The 18619-nt window shown below is 41.7% G+C and overlaps 1 protein-coding gene across 1 annotated transcript in view; it reads right to left on the reverse strand.

Moving 5' to 3' along the window:
• The window catches only part of LOC124615645 (non-lysosomal glucosylceramidase), a 260067-nt gene that overhangs the window by 35107 nt on the left and 206341 nt on the right, over positions 1-18619 (reverse strand). Inside the window, exon 13 of the mRNA XM_047143656.1 lies at positions 17086-17228. Within this exon, the coding sequence (XP_046999612.1) occupies positions 17086-17228 (143 nt within the window). The remainder of the gene's footprint in view (positions 1-17085; positions 17229-18619) is intronic.

Below are 18619 nucleotides of genomic sequence, written 5' to 3' on the forward strand. Positions count from 1 at the left end.
GGGACAGTTTGTCATCGTTGCACAGACAGAGTCCATTTCTGGACACGTGCCCATATTACCTCTTTCCTCCATTTCCAGTTAGGAATCTACACCTGCAGTTTGTCAGTTTTATTAATGTCCACCCTGTATGAACGCTGCTATTATATCTTCTATACTTCTGTCATGACTTGGTTATGAGTTACCTGTTCTAAATAGTTTTCAGAGAATGTATTTACTACTGTTTTGCAGGTTGCTTTGTCAGAGTCACCACTTACAAGGCTCTAAATATCCCAGCCAATTGTTTGATGATTTCAATCATTCTGTGATGACAGTTGGACTGGTGAGTGTAAGAACTAGCAAGCTGAGGTTTTCTCAAAAGTATTTGGATGCATCTGGGGATGAGTCCAGTAGATAGAAGACCCCAATTATAAGTTTATGCCCAACTTCAAAACTGGATATATATATATAGAGGGAAACATTCCACATGGGAAAAATATATCTAAAAACAAAGATGATGTGACTTACCAAACGAAAGCGCTGGCACGTCGATAGACACACAAACATACACACAAAATTCAAGCTTTCGCAACAAACTGTTGCCTCATCAGGAAAGAGGGAAGGAGGGGGAAAGACGAAAGGAAGTGGGTTTTAAGAGAGAGGGTAAGGAGTCATTCCAATCCCGGGAGCAGAAAGACTTACCCTAGGGGGAAAAAAGGACGGGTATACACTCGCGCGCACACACACACACACACATATCCATCCACACATATACAGACACAAGCAGACATATTTAAATAAATATATATATATAGTATTATGTATGCTCAACTGCTTTTTTAGGATTGCTTCACTGTCAGGCACTTTGTCACAAAAGCTTTGTCAATTCATCATTAGGATTTTAATAGTTTCATTGTTTGGGGAAGGTAGAGGGATTTCTTTGTATCTTATGATAATTATAATTTAGGATCCCTTACAGATGTCATTACATTGCCTGGATGGAGTGTCACTTATTTCAATCTATGGTGCAAGTCTCAAAAGTTACAGTCTAGCTTGTCACAGAATCTTAAATCTCTGGTTAGAAACACAGGACCACAATTAGTTTTGGGAACAAAACTGCAGACTGTGAGCAGCACTGAAACTACTAGAGCAAGGCTGGTCTTCTCAATCTTCACTGTCAGTCACTGAAAAGATCGAAGTATCTGGAAAAAATGATATTTCATTTAAGGAGACAATTTATTTTATTTATTTATTTTAATTTTTCGACCCAATCACTTTTTTTATGACACAATCATTACAGATTCAGCCACAACAGAAAAACTACCAAAAAGCTTACAGTAAGACCTTAAAATAAGCAAAAATATTTTTATCAGGGCTACTTATTAGCTAAATAAAGTGCTATTGGAATACATGTGGCTCACACTGTAACAGCATAAAACTCTTACACAGTACAGAGCAGCAATCAGGCCATAGTCATAGTTGGTATCTGTGGATGGAGAATTGTTGAAGCAGAAACACTACACTGTTGGGCCACTTTCACAGTGACTTTCTTCCGAGTACTGACACTCATGCCTAGAATACTGTCCCCATTCGAGACATTTCGACATGACCCAGAAACCCGCCTTCTCCCACAATGGTCAGTGCCCAACAGTGATATTTAAACTCCCCACCCCCATGACCAGCCTGTCATCACCAAGCAGCTGGGCAATAGTATGACGTTTAGTCTGTGCCACCCAGTGCCATACTTACGTCGCAGCTGCCACTGTAATCTCCAGGATACAAAAAACCAATTCCTGATTGACTGCCAGGGCTCCTGGCAGCCAGCCACTCTGCCACCACCACATGGTCTTACATATGCAGTGAAGTCCAGCCAGCTTGGCCAGTAGAAAGCTGTATGCTGTCATCTTCAAAGAATTCCTGCGTCGACATGCCCACGTCAGTGTGCTCGCGTGCAAAGATCATTGCCTGCCTGCTGCAGCACAATGGTTTATATCTGTTAATAAAGGCTTCTAGCAACAGGTTGGCTGTCTAAATTTTGTGCACCTCCATCCACCTATGGCAGGGAGCTACTTGCCCACTCCTTCCCACGAATACCCATTATATTTGGAGGGAGATGAACTGTTGTGAGGCTTTAATGGTGGACTAATGGAGGAGGTTGGCAGTCAGTGGAAGAATTCGAAGTGCCAACTCTGAGTTTTGAGGTTCCCTGATTGTGTTTTCTTCTTTCCTTTCTTTTCTGTTTGGGTATATTGTCCATTTGTGGAGGTAGTAGTATGCAAAATATCTGTCAGTATAAGAACAACAACTCAGGAGATGATACAGCATTTTCTGGGAAGTAGCTAAAGTTCAAGCTGATAATAAAGCTCCAGCCTGTCTCCATGGTAAGTCTGGGGAAGTTTGCATACAGCTGTGAAGTTAGGGAACTGGAGTAGTGGCAGGTGCAAAGCGTGGCTCATTTAAAATTAGTATGGGATGCTAAAACATATGTAATGTGGAACAAAAAGTTATGGGATGCTAAAACATATGTAATGTGGAACAAAAAGTTATGGGATGCTCAGTCCTTTGTGGACTTACAGGAAGGGGTTGTCGATCATTACATAAGAAAGAGTACTTGTAGGTATTGTTGAAAACAACTTAATGGTATACAGCGAAAACAAAGAGAATTGGCAGAAAATTTTGCAGACTATATCACAAAAATAAATAATAATACATATGAATTGGTGGAGGATGATTGTGACAATAAGGCCATTCTGCAGGGAGCAAAACAATGGTTTCCTGATGCATTTTAGTTGGGACTACCCGAAATGTCACAAAAAATTTGCGTGTGGAATTCCTGAACACTTTGGATGAAGCACTAGCAACCACAGCAGCTTTGACTGAAATGGATTCGGTGACTAGGCCAAGAGAGAAGCAAGTAGTTTTTAATAAAGAGCTCGTATATTGTAGATGAGGCTCTCAGTGCCACAGTCAGGGGCTCTGTGGCATGCCACAGTATCGAAGATGCACACAAGTGGGGCACTCCTAAGAGAATGCCCACAGATGCGTGGAAAGGGGAATCAGGGTAACACTCGTTCTTACCTCTATGTTAAATAAGACAGTATGTGGTGTGAGCACTGCACAGCACTCCACGTAAGTGTGATGATGGAAAACCCCTGCACAAAATAGGTGGCAGACACTTGTCTAACCAGCAACCTAAAGGAAATATTGTGTAAGTTTTTGTTAGATATAGGATCACAGGTATCCCTGGCGAGCCAGAATATATTTGGCAGCATAAATTTGAACCCTCCACATTGCAGACTACGCAGTGTCGTGGTAGTAGTGTTCACTTGCTTTCTTTGGCACTGCTGAATTTCAGAGTGGAGAAGAGAGACCTCTGGATGTGTGTGGAAGTTCTCTCTACTGTGGGAGAAAGCTACAACATTATTCTTGTGCTAGAATTTTCTTGTTAAACATCTTGCCATCTAGTTTTACTGCTGAAAGAACCACAATGTTGCAAGGAACACCCAAGACTTTGGGCAAGCCAATTAAACTGTGTACTTGGTCTCTCAGTTTTGACTCACGGGGTATGATAACAAAAGGTAAAGGAAGGCTGTTCCGGATAAATGTAGGAGCTCACCTACTGATTAATATTTTAGGTGAGTATAGTACTTGGCAGAAAATGAGCAATTAGATGAGGTAGTGCAGGAAATTGATGGAAGCCAGGTGGTGCCTGTCAGGTTCAGGCTTTCAAAGGATGCATTGATAGATAACTCAGAAGTGTTAGATGAAGATGAGTTGAATAGGTATTACAGTGTAGAATACATGAAACTGGGACAGGCTGTCAATTTAACAGCACTAAGGGCAAATTCTGAAAGGACATGATAGACTGGACATGATATTATTGGAGGAATACATGGAATTATTTAACCCACTTGGACCACTATCGGATATGCTACTAGTGGAGCACAGAATTCCTACTGGGAATGAGTTACCTGAATATAAAAACCTGTATAATATCCTAGACCATCTCCAACCAGTGAAGGAGGAGATTATTAATCAACAGCTCTAGAATGGCGCTATAGATACAAGCACCACTTCCTGGGCAGTACCCATTGTCATACTTCCAATGACGTCCTTAGATGGCAAGGAGACACTCGGATTCTGTTGTGACTACTGATTTTCAAAGCAACTGGTAGTAAAAAATGCTTACGCAAAGACTGATAGTACAGAGACCTTAGGCAATCTGGTGCAATGCCATTACTTTATTAGCATGAATTTATGATATGAATGGAGATACTGTTTTTAGTTCCATGTGGTCACTACCAGAGTTGTTGGATGGCATTCAATTTCAATAATGCACAGGTGCCTCTCCAATGTTTGTTGGAGTGATATAGGGTCTGAAAGCAAAACAATGTATTGTTTACCTAGACAATATTGCTGGGTTCTACAAAGACATCCAAGGGTATGCAGTGCATCTACAAGAGGTCAATAAGTGACTGCGTGTGGCACAACTGAGCCTTTGTTTACTAAAGTGTCACTTTGTATCACAGGAGACCCACTATTTTGGCAATGTTATAAATGATTTCATGTGGAGAGCATCCATAACTGAGTAACATATTCACAAAGTAAGAATCTGCTTTTCCATACTGATTGGCCCAACTGTCAGGCCTGTATAATAGCTTTTAATTAAATGTTAATGCCTGAAGATCGAGATTTAAATTTATGAAACTGGTTGTGCAGATAAACAAATAAATCTTTATCACAACTGCAATGGGTTCTTACTTTACGAATAGATAATACTACCAGCAAGGATGGTGTATTAATGGACCCATTATTGTTACATGCTATAAAGAATTTCCTGAAATATCACACAGTAAAGGAATGACAGTCATATCTCCAGATCACTAATTTCTGTAGAAAATTTGTTCCAAAATGTGTGGATGTAGCAAAACCCCTTGTGCATTTATTAAATAAGTGGGTTAAGATTCCGCATTGCGAAGCAACATTTAAACGAATAAAAGGTATAGTGACCAACAGCCCCATCCTCACTTTTCCTGTCTATCAAAAACAGTTTACATTGTCACGTGACTCAAGCAACCAGGCTCTAAGCTGTGGTTTGAACCAAGGGGAGACTGGGAAGAACATCCAATAGCTTACACTGGGGTGACAAAAGTCATGAGATACCTCTAAAATCATGTCGGACCTCCTTTTTGCCCAGTATAATGCAGCAACTCCATGTGGCATGGTCTCCACAAGTCATTGGAAGAACTGTGCAGAAACAGTGAGCCATACTGCCTCTATAGCCATCCATAATTATGAAAGTGTTGGGGTGCAGGATGCTGTGCATGAACCGACCTCACGATTATGTCCCATAAACATTTGATGGGATTCATGTCAGGTGATCTGGATGGCCAAATTATTTGCTCGAATTGTCCAGAATGTTCATCAAACCAATCACAAACTATTGTGGCCCGGTGACACGGCATTGTTTTTTGGGAGCACGAAGTCCCTGAATAGCTGAATCTCCAAGTAGCTGAACATAATTATTTCCTGTCAATGATTAGTTCAATTGGACCAGAGGACCCAGTCTGTTCCATGTGAAGACAGCCCACACCAAAATGGAGCCACCACCAGCTTGGCATGCCTTGTTGACAACTTATGTCTATAGCTTCATGGGGTCTGCACTTTACTCAAACTCTACCATCAGCTCTTACCAACTGAAATCATCCGACCAGGCCACAGTTTCCAGTAATCTAGATTTAACTGTTATGGGTGCGAGCCCAAGAAAGTTGCTCTAGGCGATGTCATGCTGTTAGCAATGGCACTCGCATCAGCTGTCTGCTGCCATAACCTATAAACACCAAATTTCAACACTGACCTAATGGATACATTCATCATATGTCCCATATTGATTTCTATGGTTATTTCACATGGTTTGCTTCTCCATTAGCACTTACAACTCTATGCAGATGCCACTGCTCTTGGTTGCTAAGTGAAGGCCGTTGACCACTGCATTGTCTATGGTGAGAGGTAATGCCTGAAATACGGTACTTACAGCTCACTCTTGACTCTGTAGATCTTGGAACATTTAATTCCCTAATGGTTACCAAAATGGAGTGTCCCATGCATCCAGCTCTTACTACCATTCTGTGGCATTCGAAGTCTGTTAATTCCCATTGTGCCACCTTGATAACATCAGGAATCTTCTCACATGAACTGCCTGAGTACAAATGACAGCCTCACCAATGCACTGCCCTTTTATACCTTGTGTATACGATACTACCGCCATTTACATACATGCCTATCACTATCCCATGACTTTTTGTCACCTCACCTCACCTCAGTGTAAGTGCTGCTTGCCAGCTAAGTAAGGTGAAGGAGACCTGTCTGACTAGCAAACAGGAAATGCTCATTCTAATTTTCATTGTTATCTGTATGGGTGACACTTCAAGGTCAAAACAGATCACACAGCACTGAAATGGGTTCCAGGACTAAAAGCTCCAAGCAGACATTTGACCCTCTCAGCTTTACAATTAAGTGAATTTAATTTGGAGGTTGTACATGTTCAGGGAAATCACATGGAAATGCAGATGGACTTACTGACAAACTCAACACCATAAAACGTATTGGGGGCAAGCATGGAAGAACAGTGCATGGCTCAGTGTCGTCACCACATAGTTGTGCCAGCAAGTTTGTGGAATAAAGTACGGAGGCTGACTAATGATTCCATTTTGGCAGGGCGTAGTGGATGACATACCACCACAGAGTTTCACGCCACTGAAAATCATTGGTGACTGATGAGAAACAGAGTGTTAGGTAAAGGACAGCATTGCTTCTGCTGAAAGTTCATATGATGTGACTTACCAAACGAAAGCGCTGGCATAGACACACAAACAAACAAGGTGTCTATCGACCTGCCAGCACTTTTGTTTGGTAAGTCGCATCGTCTTTGTTTTTAGATATATTTTTCCCACGTGGAATGTTTCCCTCTATATATATATATATATATATATATATATATATACATATATATATATATATATATATATATACAAAGATGATGTGACTTACCAAACGAAAGCGCTGGCAGGTCAATAGACACACAAACACAAACATACACACAAAATTCTAGCTTTCGCAACCAACGGTTGCTTCGTCAGGAAAGAGGGAAGGAGAGGGAAAGACGAAAGGATGTGGCTTTTAAGGGAGAGGGTAAGGAGTCATTCCAATCCTGGGAGCAGAAAGACTTACCTTAGGGGGAAAAAAGGACGGGTATACACTCGCCCGCACACACACACACACACACACACACACACACACACACACACACACACACACACACACACACACACACACATATCCATCCACACATATACAGACACAAGCAGACATATTCAAAGACAAAGAGTTTGGGCAGAGATGTCAGTCGAGGTGGAAGTGCAGAGGCAAAGATGTTGTTGAATGACAGGTGAGGTATGAGTGGCGGCAACTTGAAATTAGCGGAGATTGAGGCCTGGTGGGTAACGGGAAGAGAGGATATATTGAAGAGCAAGTTCCCATCTCCGGAGTTCAGATAGGTTGGTGTTAGTGGGAAGTATCCAGATAACCGGACGGTGTAACACTGTGCCAAGATGTGCTGGCCGTGCACCAAGGCACGTTTAGCCACAGGGTGATCCTCATTACCAACAAACACTGTTTGCCTGTGTCCATTCATGCGAATGGACAGTTTGTTGCTGGTCATTCCCACATAGAATGCGTCACAGTGTAGGCAGGTCAGTTGGTAAATCACGTGGGTGCTTTCACACATGGCTCTGCCTTTGATCGTGTACACTTTCCGGGTTACAGGACTGGAGTAGGTGGTGGTGGGAGGGTGCATGGGACAGGTTTTACACTGGGGGTGGTTACAAGGATAGGAGCCAGAGGGTAGGGAAGGTGGTTTGGGGATTTCATAGGGATGAACTAACAGGTTACGAAGGTTAGGTGGACGGCGGAAAGACACTCTTGGTGGAGTGGGGAGGATTTCATGAAGGATGGATCTCATTTCAGGGCAGGATTTGTGGAAGTCGTATCCCTGCTGGAGAGCCACATTCAGAGTCTGGTCCAGTCCCGGAAAGTATCCTGTCACAAGTGGGGCACTTTTGTGGTTCTTCCGTGGGAGGTTCTGGGTTTGAGGGGATGAGGAAGTGGCTCTGGTTATTTTCTTCTGTACCAGGTTGGGAGGGTAGTTGCGAGATGCGAAAGCTGTAGTCAGGTTGTTGGTGTAATGGTTCAGGGATTCCAGACTGGAGCAGATTCATTTGCCACGAAGACCTAGGCTGTAGGGAAGGGACCGTTTGATGTGGAATGGGTGGCAGCTGTCATAATGGAGGTACTGTTGCTTGTTGGTGGGTTTGATGTGGACGGACATGTGAAGCTGGCCATTGGACAGATGGAGGTCAACGTCAAGGAAAGTGGCGTGGGATTTGGAGTAGGACCAGGTGAATCTGATGGAACCAAAGGAGTTGAGGTTGGCGAGGAAATTCTGGAGTTCTTCTTCACTGTGAGTCCAGATCATGAAGATATCATCAATAAATCTGTACCAAACTTTGGGTTGGCAGGCCTGGGTAACCAAGAAGGCTTCCTCTAAGCGACCCATGAATAGGTTGGCGTACGAGGGGCCATCCTGGTACCCATGGCTGTTCCCTTTAATTGTTGGTATGTCTGGCCTTCAAAAGTGAAGAAGTTGTGGGTCAGGATGAATCTGGCTAAGGTAATGAGGAAAGAGCTTTTAGGTAGGGTGGCAGGTGATCGGCGTGAAAGGAAGTGCTCCATCGCAGCGAGGCCCTGGACGTGCGGAATATATCTGTTTTGGGGGGGAAGGTGGGGAGTCGTTCCGGTCCTGGGGGCGGAGGGACTTACCTTGGGGGGAGGGAGGGACGGGTGTGCGCTCGCACACATGCTTACAGCAGCCACTGCCACTGGGATATGAACCACTGACTGCCTGGGCTCATAGCAGATAGCAACACGGTCCCCCCCCCCCCCCCCCCCCCTCCTCCCCCGATTGTCTTAAACACACATTGAGGGGTCTAGTCAGCTCTGCACCAGTCCTCAGAATCTAGTTAATGCCTGGGGCAGCCCTGCATATCCCTTGGCACCATTTGTCGCTAAACCACCCTGTCGTCTTAATGTAGACAGCATCACTTGCTGCAATGCAGAGGTTCCATAACGCTGCACATTGCCCTCTTCGAGGAACACTTGCATCGGCATGTATGTGGTAGAATGTTCAGGTCCACGGGCCATCACCTGCCACCTGCTTGCTGCAGACACACTGCTCTACATTTCTTTATGATTATTAATAAAGGATTTCAGCAATAGCTGGGCTATCTATATTGTTTGCAACTCCACCCAACTCCAGGAGGGAGTTGCTTCCCTGTATCTTCCTAAGGATAGCATAATGCCTAAGAGCCACATTTGGTGAAGAAATGTTCATGGATCGTCACACTGAATGTAATACCAAAAATCAGCACAATATTTCCTTCCCCACTCTTTGCTCTAGATGTGGGTGTCATCTGTAAGACAATAAATATGACAAATATATCACAGCAATATTTAAATCAGTTACTTGTGAAATATAAAAATAGAGCACAGGTTGGTTTATCAGTAAAACCGTGTTGAGAACTGGGTAATGTCTATGAAATGAAAGAAAAGGAGGAGAAATCTTTGTGGTACAAATTTCTGATGACTGACAGTGCTGGACTTCTAACTACTAGATGTTCAACACTGTCCATGAGCTTAGAAGAGACAATACAGCCTTGATCAAAAGAATGTCCATCTGCTGCAGCTTGCTGGCACTCCTCTTCCAGCTACAAGGTGATTACATTTCCTTGGCAGATGCCAGGAACTGAAAAGTGACTCAGATGGCACAGTGTAGCATTCTGTCATAGGAAGGCCCCATTGTCAATTGGAGCATGTCTGTAGCATGCACCGGCTGCCTTAACTGGATATATCATCATAAATATTAAAATATTCATCTGTTGCAAACTTGTTTTGCTCACTAAGGAGTTGGTCCGATCCCTTCTGTCTACTAATATAAATCTCCATTTGTTCTAAACGTCTAAACATTTACTTTTTACAAATTTATGTAAAATTTGTAGTTGCTCATCAATGTTACCAACATTATGTTCCTCCTCTTGCATATGGAGGCCCAAGGCTGCATCCTACATAAGCGACACAAGCAACTCACAGCACGCGGCAGCTTCAGACGACAGAACACACCTGCAGGTATAGTTATGGATGTGTCCTAGGTGAGCGACATCCATGGCACTGCCTGTCTTCTGCTACAACTTGTGATGTTTGAATTCAAACATATTTGAATCTTGTCGCTGCAGCACATGCAACAGCAAGAGTGACAGCTAGAAGTCTTATTGGCAAAACTCTGGAGCAGACATGGCAGCTGCTATGAAATACTTATCATCTGATTTTAAGAAATTTATTCAGTGAAAAAATTTGATTCTCCCACATCTTATAGCTTGATATATTCACTCAATGAAACACTGAATTTATTTTCATTATTTATAATAGCTACTGTGCTGCTAGAGACTAAGTAAATGACTGTATAGACTTTTGAGCACAGTTCATTTTAGGCCATACACTATCGCTATCAAATATAGCCAACATACTGGAATTGTATTTAAGGTTGAGAGCGGAATGATATCTCTTTTCATTCGAGATACTGGTTGTTATATATCTGGGGACAAGTCGCTCGCATAGCTCCCGAATCTCGTCGTATTTCATAATGGTTCAAGATATCGAAACAAGGTTTTTGGGAATGACAGCAAGCGAAATGGATGTATTTTGTCATATGATAAACTCTCGAAATGTTTTGGACAACTGCTTAAACAGAGAAAAACAAGACTCCCTATAAATTACACAGTGAGTATTTGTCTGAATTTTCATAGCCACTGAGAAGTGGGCAAATGGAGCATGAAAGTAGGTAGCGTGAGGTCTAGTACCGCAACAAAATATTTAATTTTCCATTTAAGAAAAAATTCAAATATTTCATGAACAAAGTTCATCTCTTCAAGGCCTAGCTACCTTGCACATAAGAAGATAATTTGTGTGATATTTAACTGTCAAAGAGGCTTCCTTTGAATTAACTACTAAACTTAGAAATTTTTTTGAAGACACTAGGAAGGCAAATGAGGTGTCAATAAGATCACGCTTTCTGAATGAAACTTGCACATGCTATTTAGATTAACTGAAATACTTGGCCTTAACATTGATTGCTGATGAATTACATGTCCAACAATCAAATATCACTAATATTTTGTGGTTGCTCACTGCGTTTTGTTCAGAATTTAATGTGTGTGATGTTCTGGGATAGGTGTTTATACGCTTAAAAATCAAGAACTTTGACGAGACCTTAAAACTATGCTTTGAGATGCAGTGTAAGCAGCACAGATAAAACTCAGACAGGTTTAAACCAAGACAGTTAAAATATAGGAAGTAAGAAGGATCAAACTTGGGACCCAACAACTGTCCTGTTCACTTGCCTAAGACGCTACCATTATGCCACGGACAAGTAGGAAACATTCATCTTTAATTTACTGATGAGGTAGTCAAACGTCTCTACACTCATCCACATACAAGGTACATCCAGAAATTAAGTTTCCCAATGTTGTTTCCTTTAATGTAGACATATTTACCCATGAAAATTGCACATGAGCAACAGATCTATAACATGAGAATCGAATGTCAGCTGGACAGGTCCTGCCTAGCATCAGTAATGCAGCAGCAGTGCCCCAAAATGGCGTCTCTCATTCATTCTCCCATCACCTGTGAGGTTCTGTCAGTGATAAGGCTCCTTAATGCACAAAACAAAGCGCCCATTGAAATTCGTCAGCTCTGTCAGGTCTATGAGAAGAACATCATGAGCAAACAGATGGTGAATTGCTGGTGTAGGCTTTTTTCCAAAGGTCATAATAAAGTCAACGATGAAGAGCGCAGTGGGCGACCATCCATTTTCAATGATCAAATGGCTGAGCTGGTGTGGCAGCGCATCCTGGAGAACCGTCACTTCACTATTACGAAACTCAGCAGTCATTTTTGCAGATATTGTGTTCCTTGTTGCATAACACTGTCACTAAGGGCCTGCCGGTCAAGAAATTGTGTGCCAGTGGGGTGCCGAAAAACCTGACACCCAAGCAACAAATGAAACACTTTAGAACAACACTGCATTTCTGGAGTGTTATCATGATGACGGCGATAAATTCATCGACAGGATCATCACATGCTACAAAATGTGGACCCCAAGCAGCAGTCAATGCATTGGCATCACAGTGGATCTCCAGTCAAGATGAAATTCAAACAGACTGTGTCGGTGCAGAAAGTGATGTGCACCATGTTCTGGGACAGGAAAGGCATTCTACTCACTGACTTCCTGCCCAGATGTGAAACAGCAAACACTGACTGCTACTGTGAAACAATGGAAAAACTGTGAAGTGCAATGCTCGTCCTGATATGACTTGGCGCACACCAACTATTTTGCAGAAGTTTCTGATGGTAACTGTTTGATCATTCAGCATAGTGTTCTGATCTTGTTTCCAGTGATTTACATCTTTTCTTGCCCCTCAATAAATTCCTGTCCTCCAGCCAGTGTTTTGACAACAATGAAGAGCTGCCATTCACAGGCAGCAGACTTCTATGACACGAATTCAAAAGTTGATCCCATGGTATGACAAGTAGCTCAATTCTTTTGGTGGCTATGTCAAAAAATAGCTCAAACATTGCTACACCTGTTGCCAATAAAGTTTTTCATGCAAGTAGGTTGTCCTTGTTTTTTTAAAAAATAGGGAAATTTACTTTCCAAATGCACCTCATATATTCAAATTATTTGTCTCGTGATATTTGTAGTTGATGATATTCTCCATTAAGATTCCTCTCTTCATAAATTTCATGCACGGTGCTCCTTTATGGTCTAATTTTCTTAAGTAAAGCTGATTTTGTTGCCTTGCTCTTGAGCTATAATTTACTACAGTTTAGGGGTGCTGGTCAGCTCTAAGAAGCCATCTTGTAGTGGGAGATTGTTACTTGCATACAGGACATCCGAGCATATCACCTGATGGTGCCACTTGCTGCAGGAGTGTCACATAACCAGATGTCATTCGCTGTTGGTCGCTTCTGGCACTTACATAGGACGTGGCCTAATATTGTGTGTTTGCTGGCAAAAGGGTGCTTTTCAAATCCCATGTCAAAGGACCCGGCTGTTTGATTGACACAGCTTTTTTCACTGTGTTTAGAAGGAACTGGGAACGCTCTCCAATGAACAAAATGAGGTTTTAACAGATACATATTTTAAAGTTTATGATGATCTATTCAGCTGAGGTAGTCGCAGCATCCTAAATGCATACTCCAACTGGCGACGGGGTCTTGCTGCAACTGAGTGCTGCACTGAACCATCCAGGTCGCTCCTCGACAGCCTAGCATCTACCCAGCAAATGTCAAAGCCTTGCAGCCAGAAGTGGAGTGCCAGTGATCTGCAACAGAAAGTGCCCTTGCCATCCAGTCTGTGTTCTCTCTTCCAAGCTTATGGGAAGTGGCATTAGCATCTAGCAGTCAGAAGCACAGCAACATCAGTCGTGGGAAATTTGTATTGTAAATATTGCTCTTTTGTTTCTTTTATTGTATAGACCTTACTCTATTTTAAATATGGTTTTACTGATTTAATGACCTGTTCTCTATTTCTATGTTTTACAAATAACTGACTGAAATGTTATTTTTGTATCTGTTATATTTTATGATTTTCAAAAGTAAAGGTTATCTTACAGAGGAAGTGCACACCTAACGCAAAGAACAGGGAAAGTCAAGTACACTTAATTGTACTTACATAATCCTCTGATTTTTCGTATTAGATTCAGTTTGACAAAATATGAACATTTGTTCACCAAATGCCACTCTTTGGTATGGTCCACATGTATTTTAATAGCACTTTACTTATCTAACAAGAAAATCTAATAAAAAAAATTAGAGTAGAGTCCCATTAATCCAAACTAATTGAGACCGGACCTTGTTCGGTTTACCAATTTGCTAAGATTAGCTGGAATTACAGTGACGAGTTTCTAGAATGAAGTATACCAAGCAGGTAAGTACAGTAGGTACACTATGGTTACAAATGGGAACAATGGCTCACTCTCACTCCCTGCCCTTGTTGTTGTGCACTGCTGAGACCTTTGTAATGTCTGAGGTCAGTGCACTGCCAGTTGGCTCACAAAGCGCTTGGTTACGTTAGTTATTGATCGCTGGCATGAGTAACAGATTTATTGTATTCGTTCAGGTGTAGTGGTGTATGCATTTTTGTGATGAGTAAATGGAAACATACGACTTTAACTCTCAAAGAAAAACTGAATGCTTTGAAGTGGATTGACACTGGTGAGAATGTATCTAAACTGGCAACAGAACTGGGTGTTGGTAAAGCAACCATTTGTGATTGGAAGAAGAACCAAGTGAAGCTTGAACAGTCCTCTGCAACATCTTCAGGAAAAATACTTGAAATCCGGCAGGCTTTGAAACAGTCCCAGGACGATAAAGAGGATGGAGCTCTTTTCCTTCGGTTTACACAGGAAAGAGAAAGGGGAACTCCTTTGAGTGGAATGGTGACGAATCTTTTAGTGCGAGTACGGGTTGGTTGGATAGATTCAAAAAACGTCATGGAATCCATCAGCTAACAATTATTGGAGAGAAGCTGTCTTCTGAGCATGATGCAGTGAAGGAATACTTGGATGAGTTTGAAAAAATGATACAAGAGGGAAAGTATTCTCCCAAACAAATTTATAGTGCTGACAAGACTGACCTTAATATTAGGGAATTGCCAACAAAAAGCCTAGCATCAAAAGCAGAAGCCCATGCTCCTGGTTTTAAAATGCGCAAAGATCATGTGACTTTATTAGTGTGCAGCAATCCTGCTGGTAATCACAAGCTGCCTTTAATGCTGATCAGCAAATCTTCTAGGCCCAGGGCTTTTAAAAACTGCAACATGAAGTCCATGCCCTTATATTATCGCAACCAGAAAAAAGCATGGATGGATGGTAAGCTGTTCAAAGAGTGGTTACACGGCCAGTTTGTTCCCTCTGTTCGACGGTTTTCTAAGGAAAATCATTTGTCTCCCCTTGCAATCCTCACCCCAGCACTGAGGAATTATGCAATGGAGAATTGTGGCAAAGCTTTTGCCACTGAATGTTACAACACTTCTACAGCCGATGGATGAGGGCGTACTGCAAACATTACAACTGATTTACAGAAAACAATATTTAAGAATGCTGATCCAAGATCATAGCATTCCTTTAGTGGACAAAATAAAAAAAGACCAGTGTGAAGGAGGATGTTTATTGGGCCACTGAGGCATGGCAGAATATTTCAGAAAATACTCTGAAAAAATCATGGAGAAAACTGTGGACATCTCTTGAATTTTAGGACAACCTAGTTGAAAATGAAGAGGAAAATGTACTACAAATGATACAGACAATCCCTGGATGTGAAGAAACTAGTGAAGGAGACGTAGATGAGTGGATGGCAATGGATGGGGCATGTGTGGAGAACCGTACTGACGCTGATTTAGTTGCTGCTGTGACTTAAGACCAGGAAGAAGTGGACTGCTTTGAAGGAAGTGACAATGAGCCTGAAAGTGACAAATGAGAGCTGGCGCCACACAGTGATGCAGCAGAATCCTTTGACCTCGTGCTACTTTATTTGGAGCTACACCTGCTGATTTGATGTTTATGAGACAATGTCGCAACTATGCACCATAACAGACTGCCTTCATTACACCAAAAAACAATTAGTTTTTGTCATCTAAAAAGTAGGGATAAAATGTCTGCTGTATTTTAGAAAGTTTGACTGCTTTTCTTTAATTTTTATGCATTGTTTACATCTAATGTTTTCTTGCCAATTTTTCTAATACTTGTTAACTGTACTGGGTAAATTAAAATAGTGTGTATGTACAGCAGGTTATTGCACAGTTTTCCATACTTAGACTAACATTTTTCATGTTCGGATTACTGGGGTTTGGATTAGCAGGACTCTGCTGAACTTGCTTTAAGGTATTAATATAATAAGCTTTATATTTTTACAGCATCTGAAGATGGCCACTATGTCACAAATCAGTATGATTGAGTCATAAATAAATATTGTGTCAAAAAAATGAACAAAACTTCAAAAGAGTAAAGCATAACCTCTGCGCCCACATGGCAGACATTGATTGTTCCTCTGTGAGCCACAATCTGTGGTGATGTTGCACCCTATTCCTTCAATGGCAACCAGAAAAGCCTCTTCAACATATAGAATGAGGCCTCCAGGTGCACACACACTAAGTGCATATGATTATCCTTCATGCCTCTTGCTGTCATTTTCGTAAGATGCACCATCTGTTCATTGCACCTTCAAACTGCCAATAATTAACTGAATCTTTAGCACTCACCTCTCTATGACATGCACACAGCACAGCACATTTCCCAACAGGTATTGTGTTACAATGGTTCAGTTTCAGTTAAGAGACAGAACCCCAGACTTGTCGGTAAGCGGTACAGGTGCAATACCCTGAGTTCTCTCTGGTCCCTCACTACTCTGTACCCAGATTCAACCTACCACTGACTTGCCACTTGGACTCAATCTGACAAGTAGTGCTAGCTTGTGTATTACCTGACAGGAAGGCAGTGTCTGCTGGAGAAGATGGCATTCAAAGTACCTCTGATACCTTTAGTATGCAGCTCTTGGAAGTTCACTGAACACATTCAGAGTAACTTTAAATAGCATGGCAACAGTGAGAGTGAGTCACAGCAGCTTACAAACAGCACTTACTTAACCACACACTCACAAACAGCATTCACAGTGGGTCTGCATTGTGGTTAGTGCAATGATTTTCTGAACAGTAAACGAAAAACTCTACGCTAACATAGCACACCGTCTTTTGATTTCAGGGTCTGTCACACTGCAAAGTTTGCGAGTACCATTTAAAAACTGAAACTTCTGTGGCCAAGAAAGTGGTCTGTGTAACATTTCTACTACTCCTCTTCCTCCACCTAACTGTCAGCATATTTCAAGACAAATTATTCAGTTTACATATCATCAAACCCAAACAATAATTATGAAAGACAATACCATTCCATAGCTTCGAATTAAATGCCTCCTTTGCCCGAGCCAGTATTTCAGAATAATGGATACTTTCTTCAGGGTGGTTCAGTATCTCTGCCATCCTACTGCTGCAATACAAAGCTGCTATCCACAGGCTCCCACAGTATGCACTGTAACAAATGGAATTTTTAATAACCTTAGATCACAAAAAGTTAGAATTAGACAAAGAAACTTATTATAAATCAGCAAATGTACATTCTATGGGAGTGGAAGATGTAGGGGAGGGGATAGGGAGGAGAGAGGGGGTACGGGAAGGGAGAGAGAAAGACAGGGGGAGGTTGCTTGAAGGCATACAGCACACTGCTTTTGAAAAAACAAACTTTAAAACATTTAATCACCTCCCGCTACATTAAAATGTGTTTTCACTTAAAGCTCCAATTCTCTGAACAGACCAGTCTTTAAGAACAAACAGCTATTCCACATGTGCAACTGCTGTAGGAGTGTACTGACCAAAAAACTCTTAGGAGAAACAAAAACTCAATAAATCCAATCTTAATTCTGCCCATTGTTATCAGTGTTGCTGCTGAGACTTTTCCTTTTGTAAAAAATAAAATCAACCACTTTCAGTCACAAATTGTGATTTTTTTTTCAATACACAATGCATTTCGAATCCTGGGGGGCTCATCTTTAGGTACCCGATCAGTCCATGTCATTTTTGAAAGCATATTACTACTGATCCTGTTAAAATGGTTTCAACTGTTAAATTCTTGCTTCTTAAGTTTTGTAAGAAGGTTCTCTCTCTCTCTCTCTCTCTCTCTCCTTTCTCATATGCCAATACAATCAGTGGAGATTTGGCCTATTTGAGTTGGCATGCAACACATGATCCCATCAGGCTCTTACATCTTGATCTTCTTGTTGCCAATTGAATGCAACTGTCTTTCATAAGCTTGTATCCCATCTGCCCAGTGGTCTCCCTCTTGGTATTTTTGGTATACTGGACTCAATCAGCTCATTGCTCAAATGGTTCAAATGGCTCTGAGCACTATGGGACTTAACATCTGAGGTCATCAGTCCCCTAGAACTTAGAATTACCTAAACCTAACTAACCTAAGGGCATCACACACATCCATGCCCGAGGCAGGATTCGAACCTGTGACCATAACGGTCACTGAAGTGCCTAGAACCGCTTGGCCACACCGGCCGGCAGCTCGTTGGTACTTCAAGGTATTTACACTTACTATTATGTCATTGACCTTTGGTGTATGTCTGATATCTAACTGCTTTCTTCCTGTGTTTCTTTGCGTAGCCCAACATTAATCTTTCCATTCCATTTTGAGTTACTACGAGTTTGCTGATAATGAACTCATTTAATGTCCTTGTCTCACAGCCATAAGTTAGAACTAACAGTATACCCTGGTCAAACGTGTCTTCTTCAGCTCAGTGAACTTCTTGCATTTGGTAACTGAAGAGAATAAGCTTGCCAGGCCAATTTATACAATGAAGTATCTCTAGGTCGGAAGTCTATTTTCTTATTAACAAGCTGACCCAGACATATATACAG

This window comes from Schistocerca americana, chromosome 5 (genome assembly GCF_021461395.2).
Source record: "Schistocerca americana isolate TAMUIC-IGC-003095 chromosome 5, iqSchAmer2.1, whole genome shotgun sequence".
In the NCBI taxonomy this organism is placed as follows: domain Eukaryota; kingdom Metazoa; phylum Arthropoda; class Insecta; order Orthoptera; family Acrididae; genus Schistocerca; species Schistocerca americana.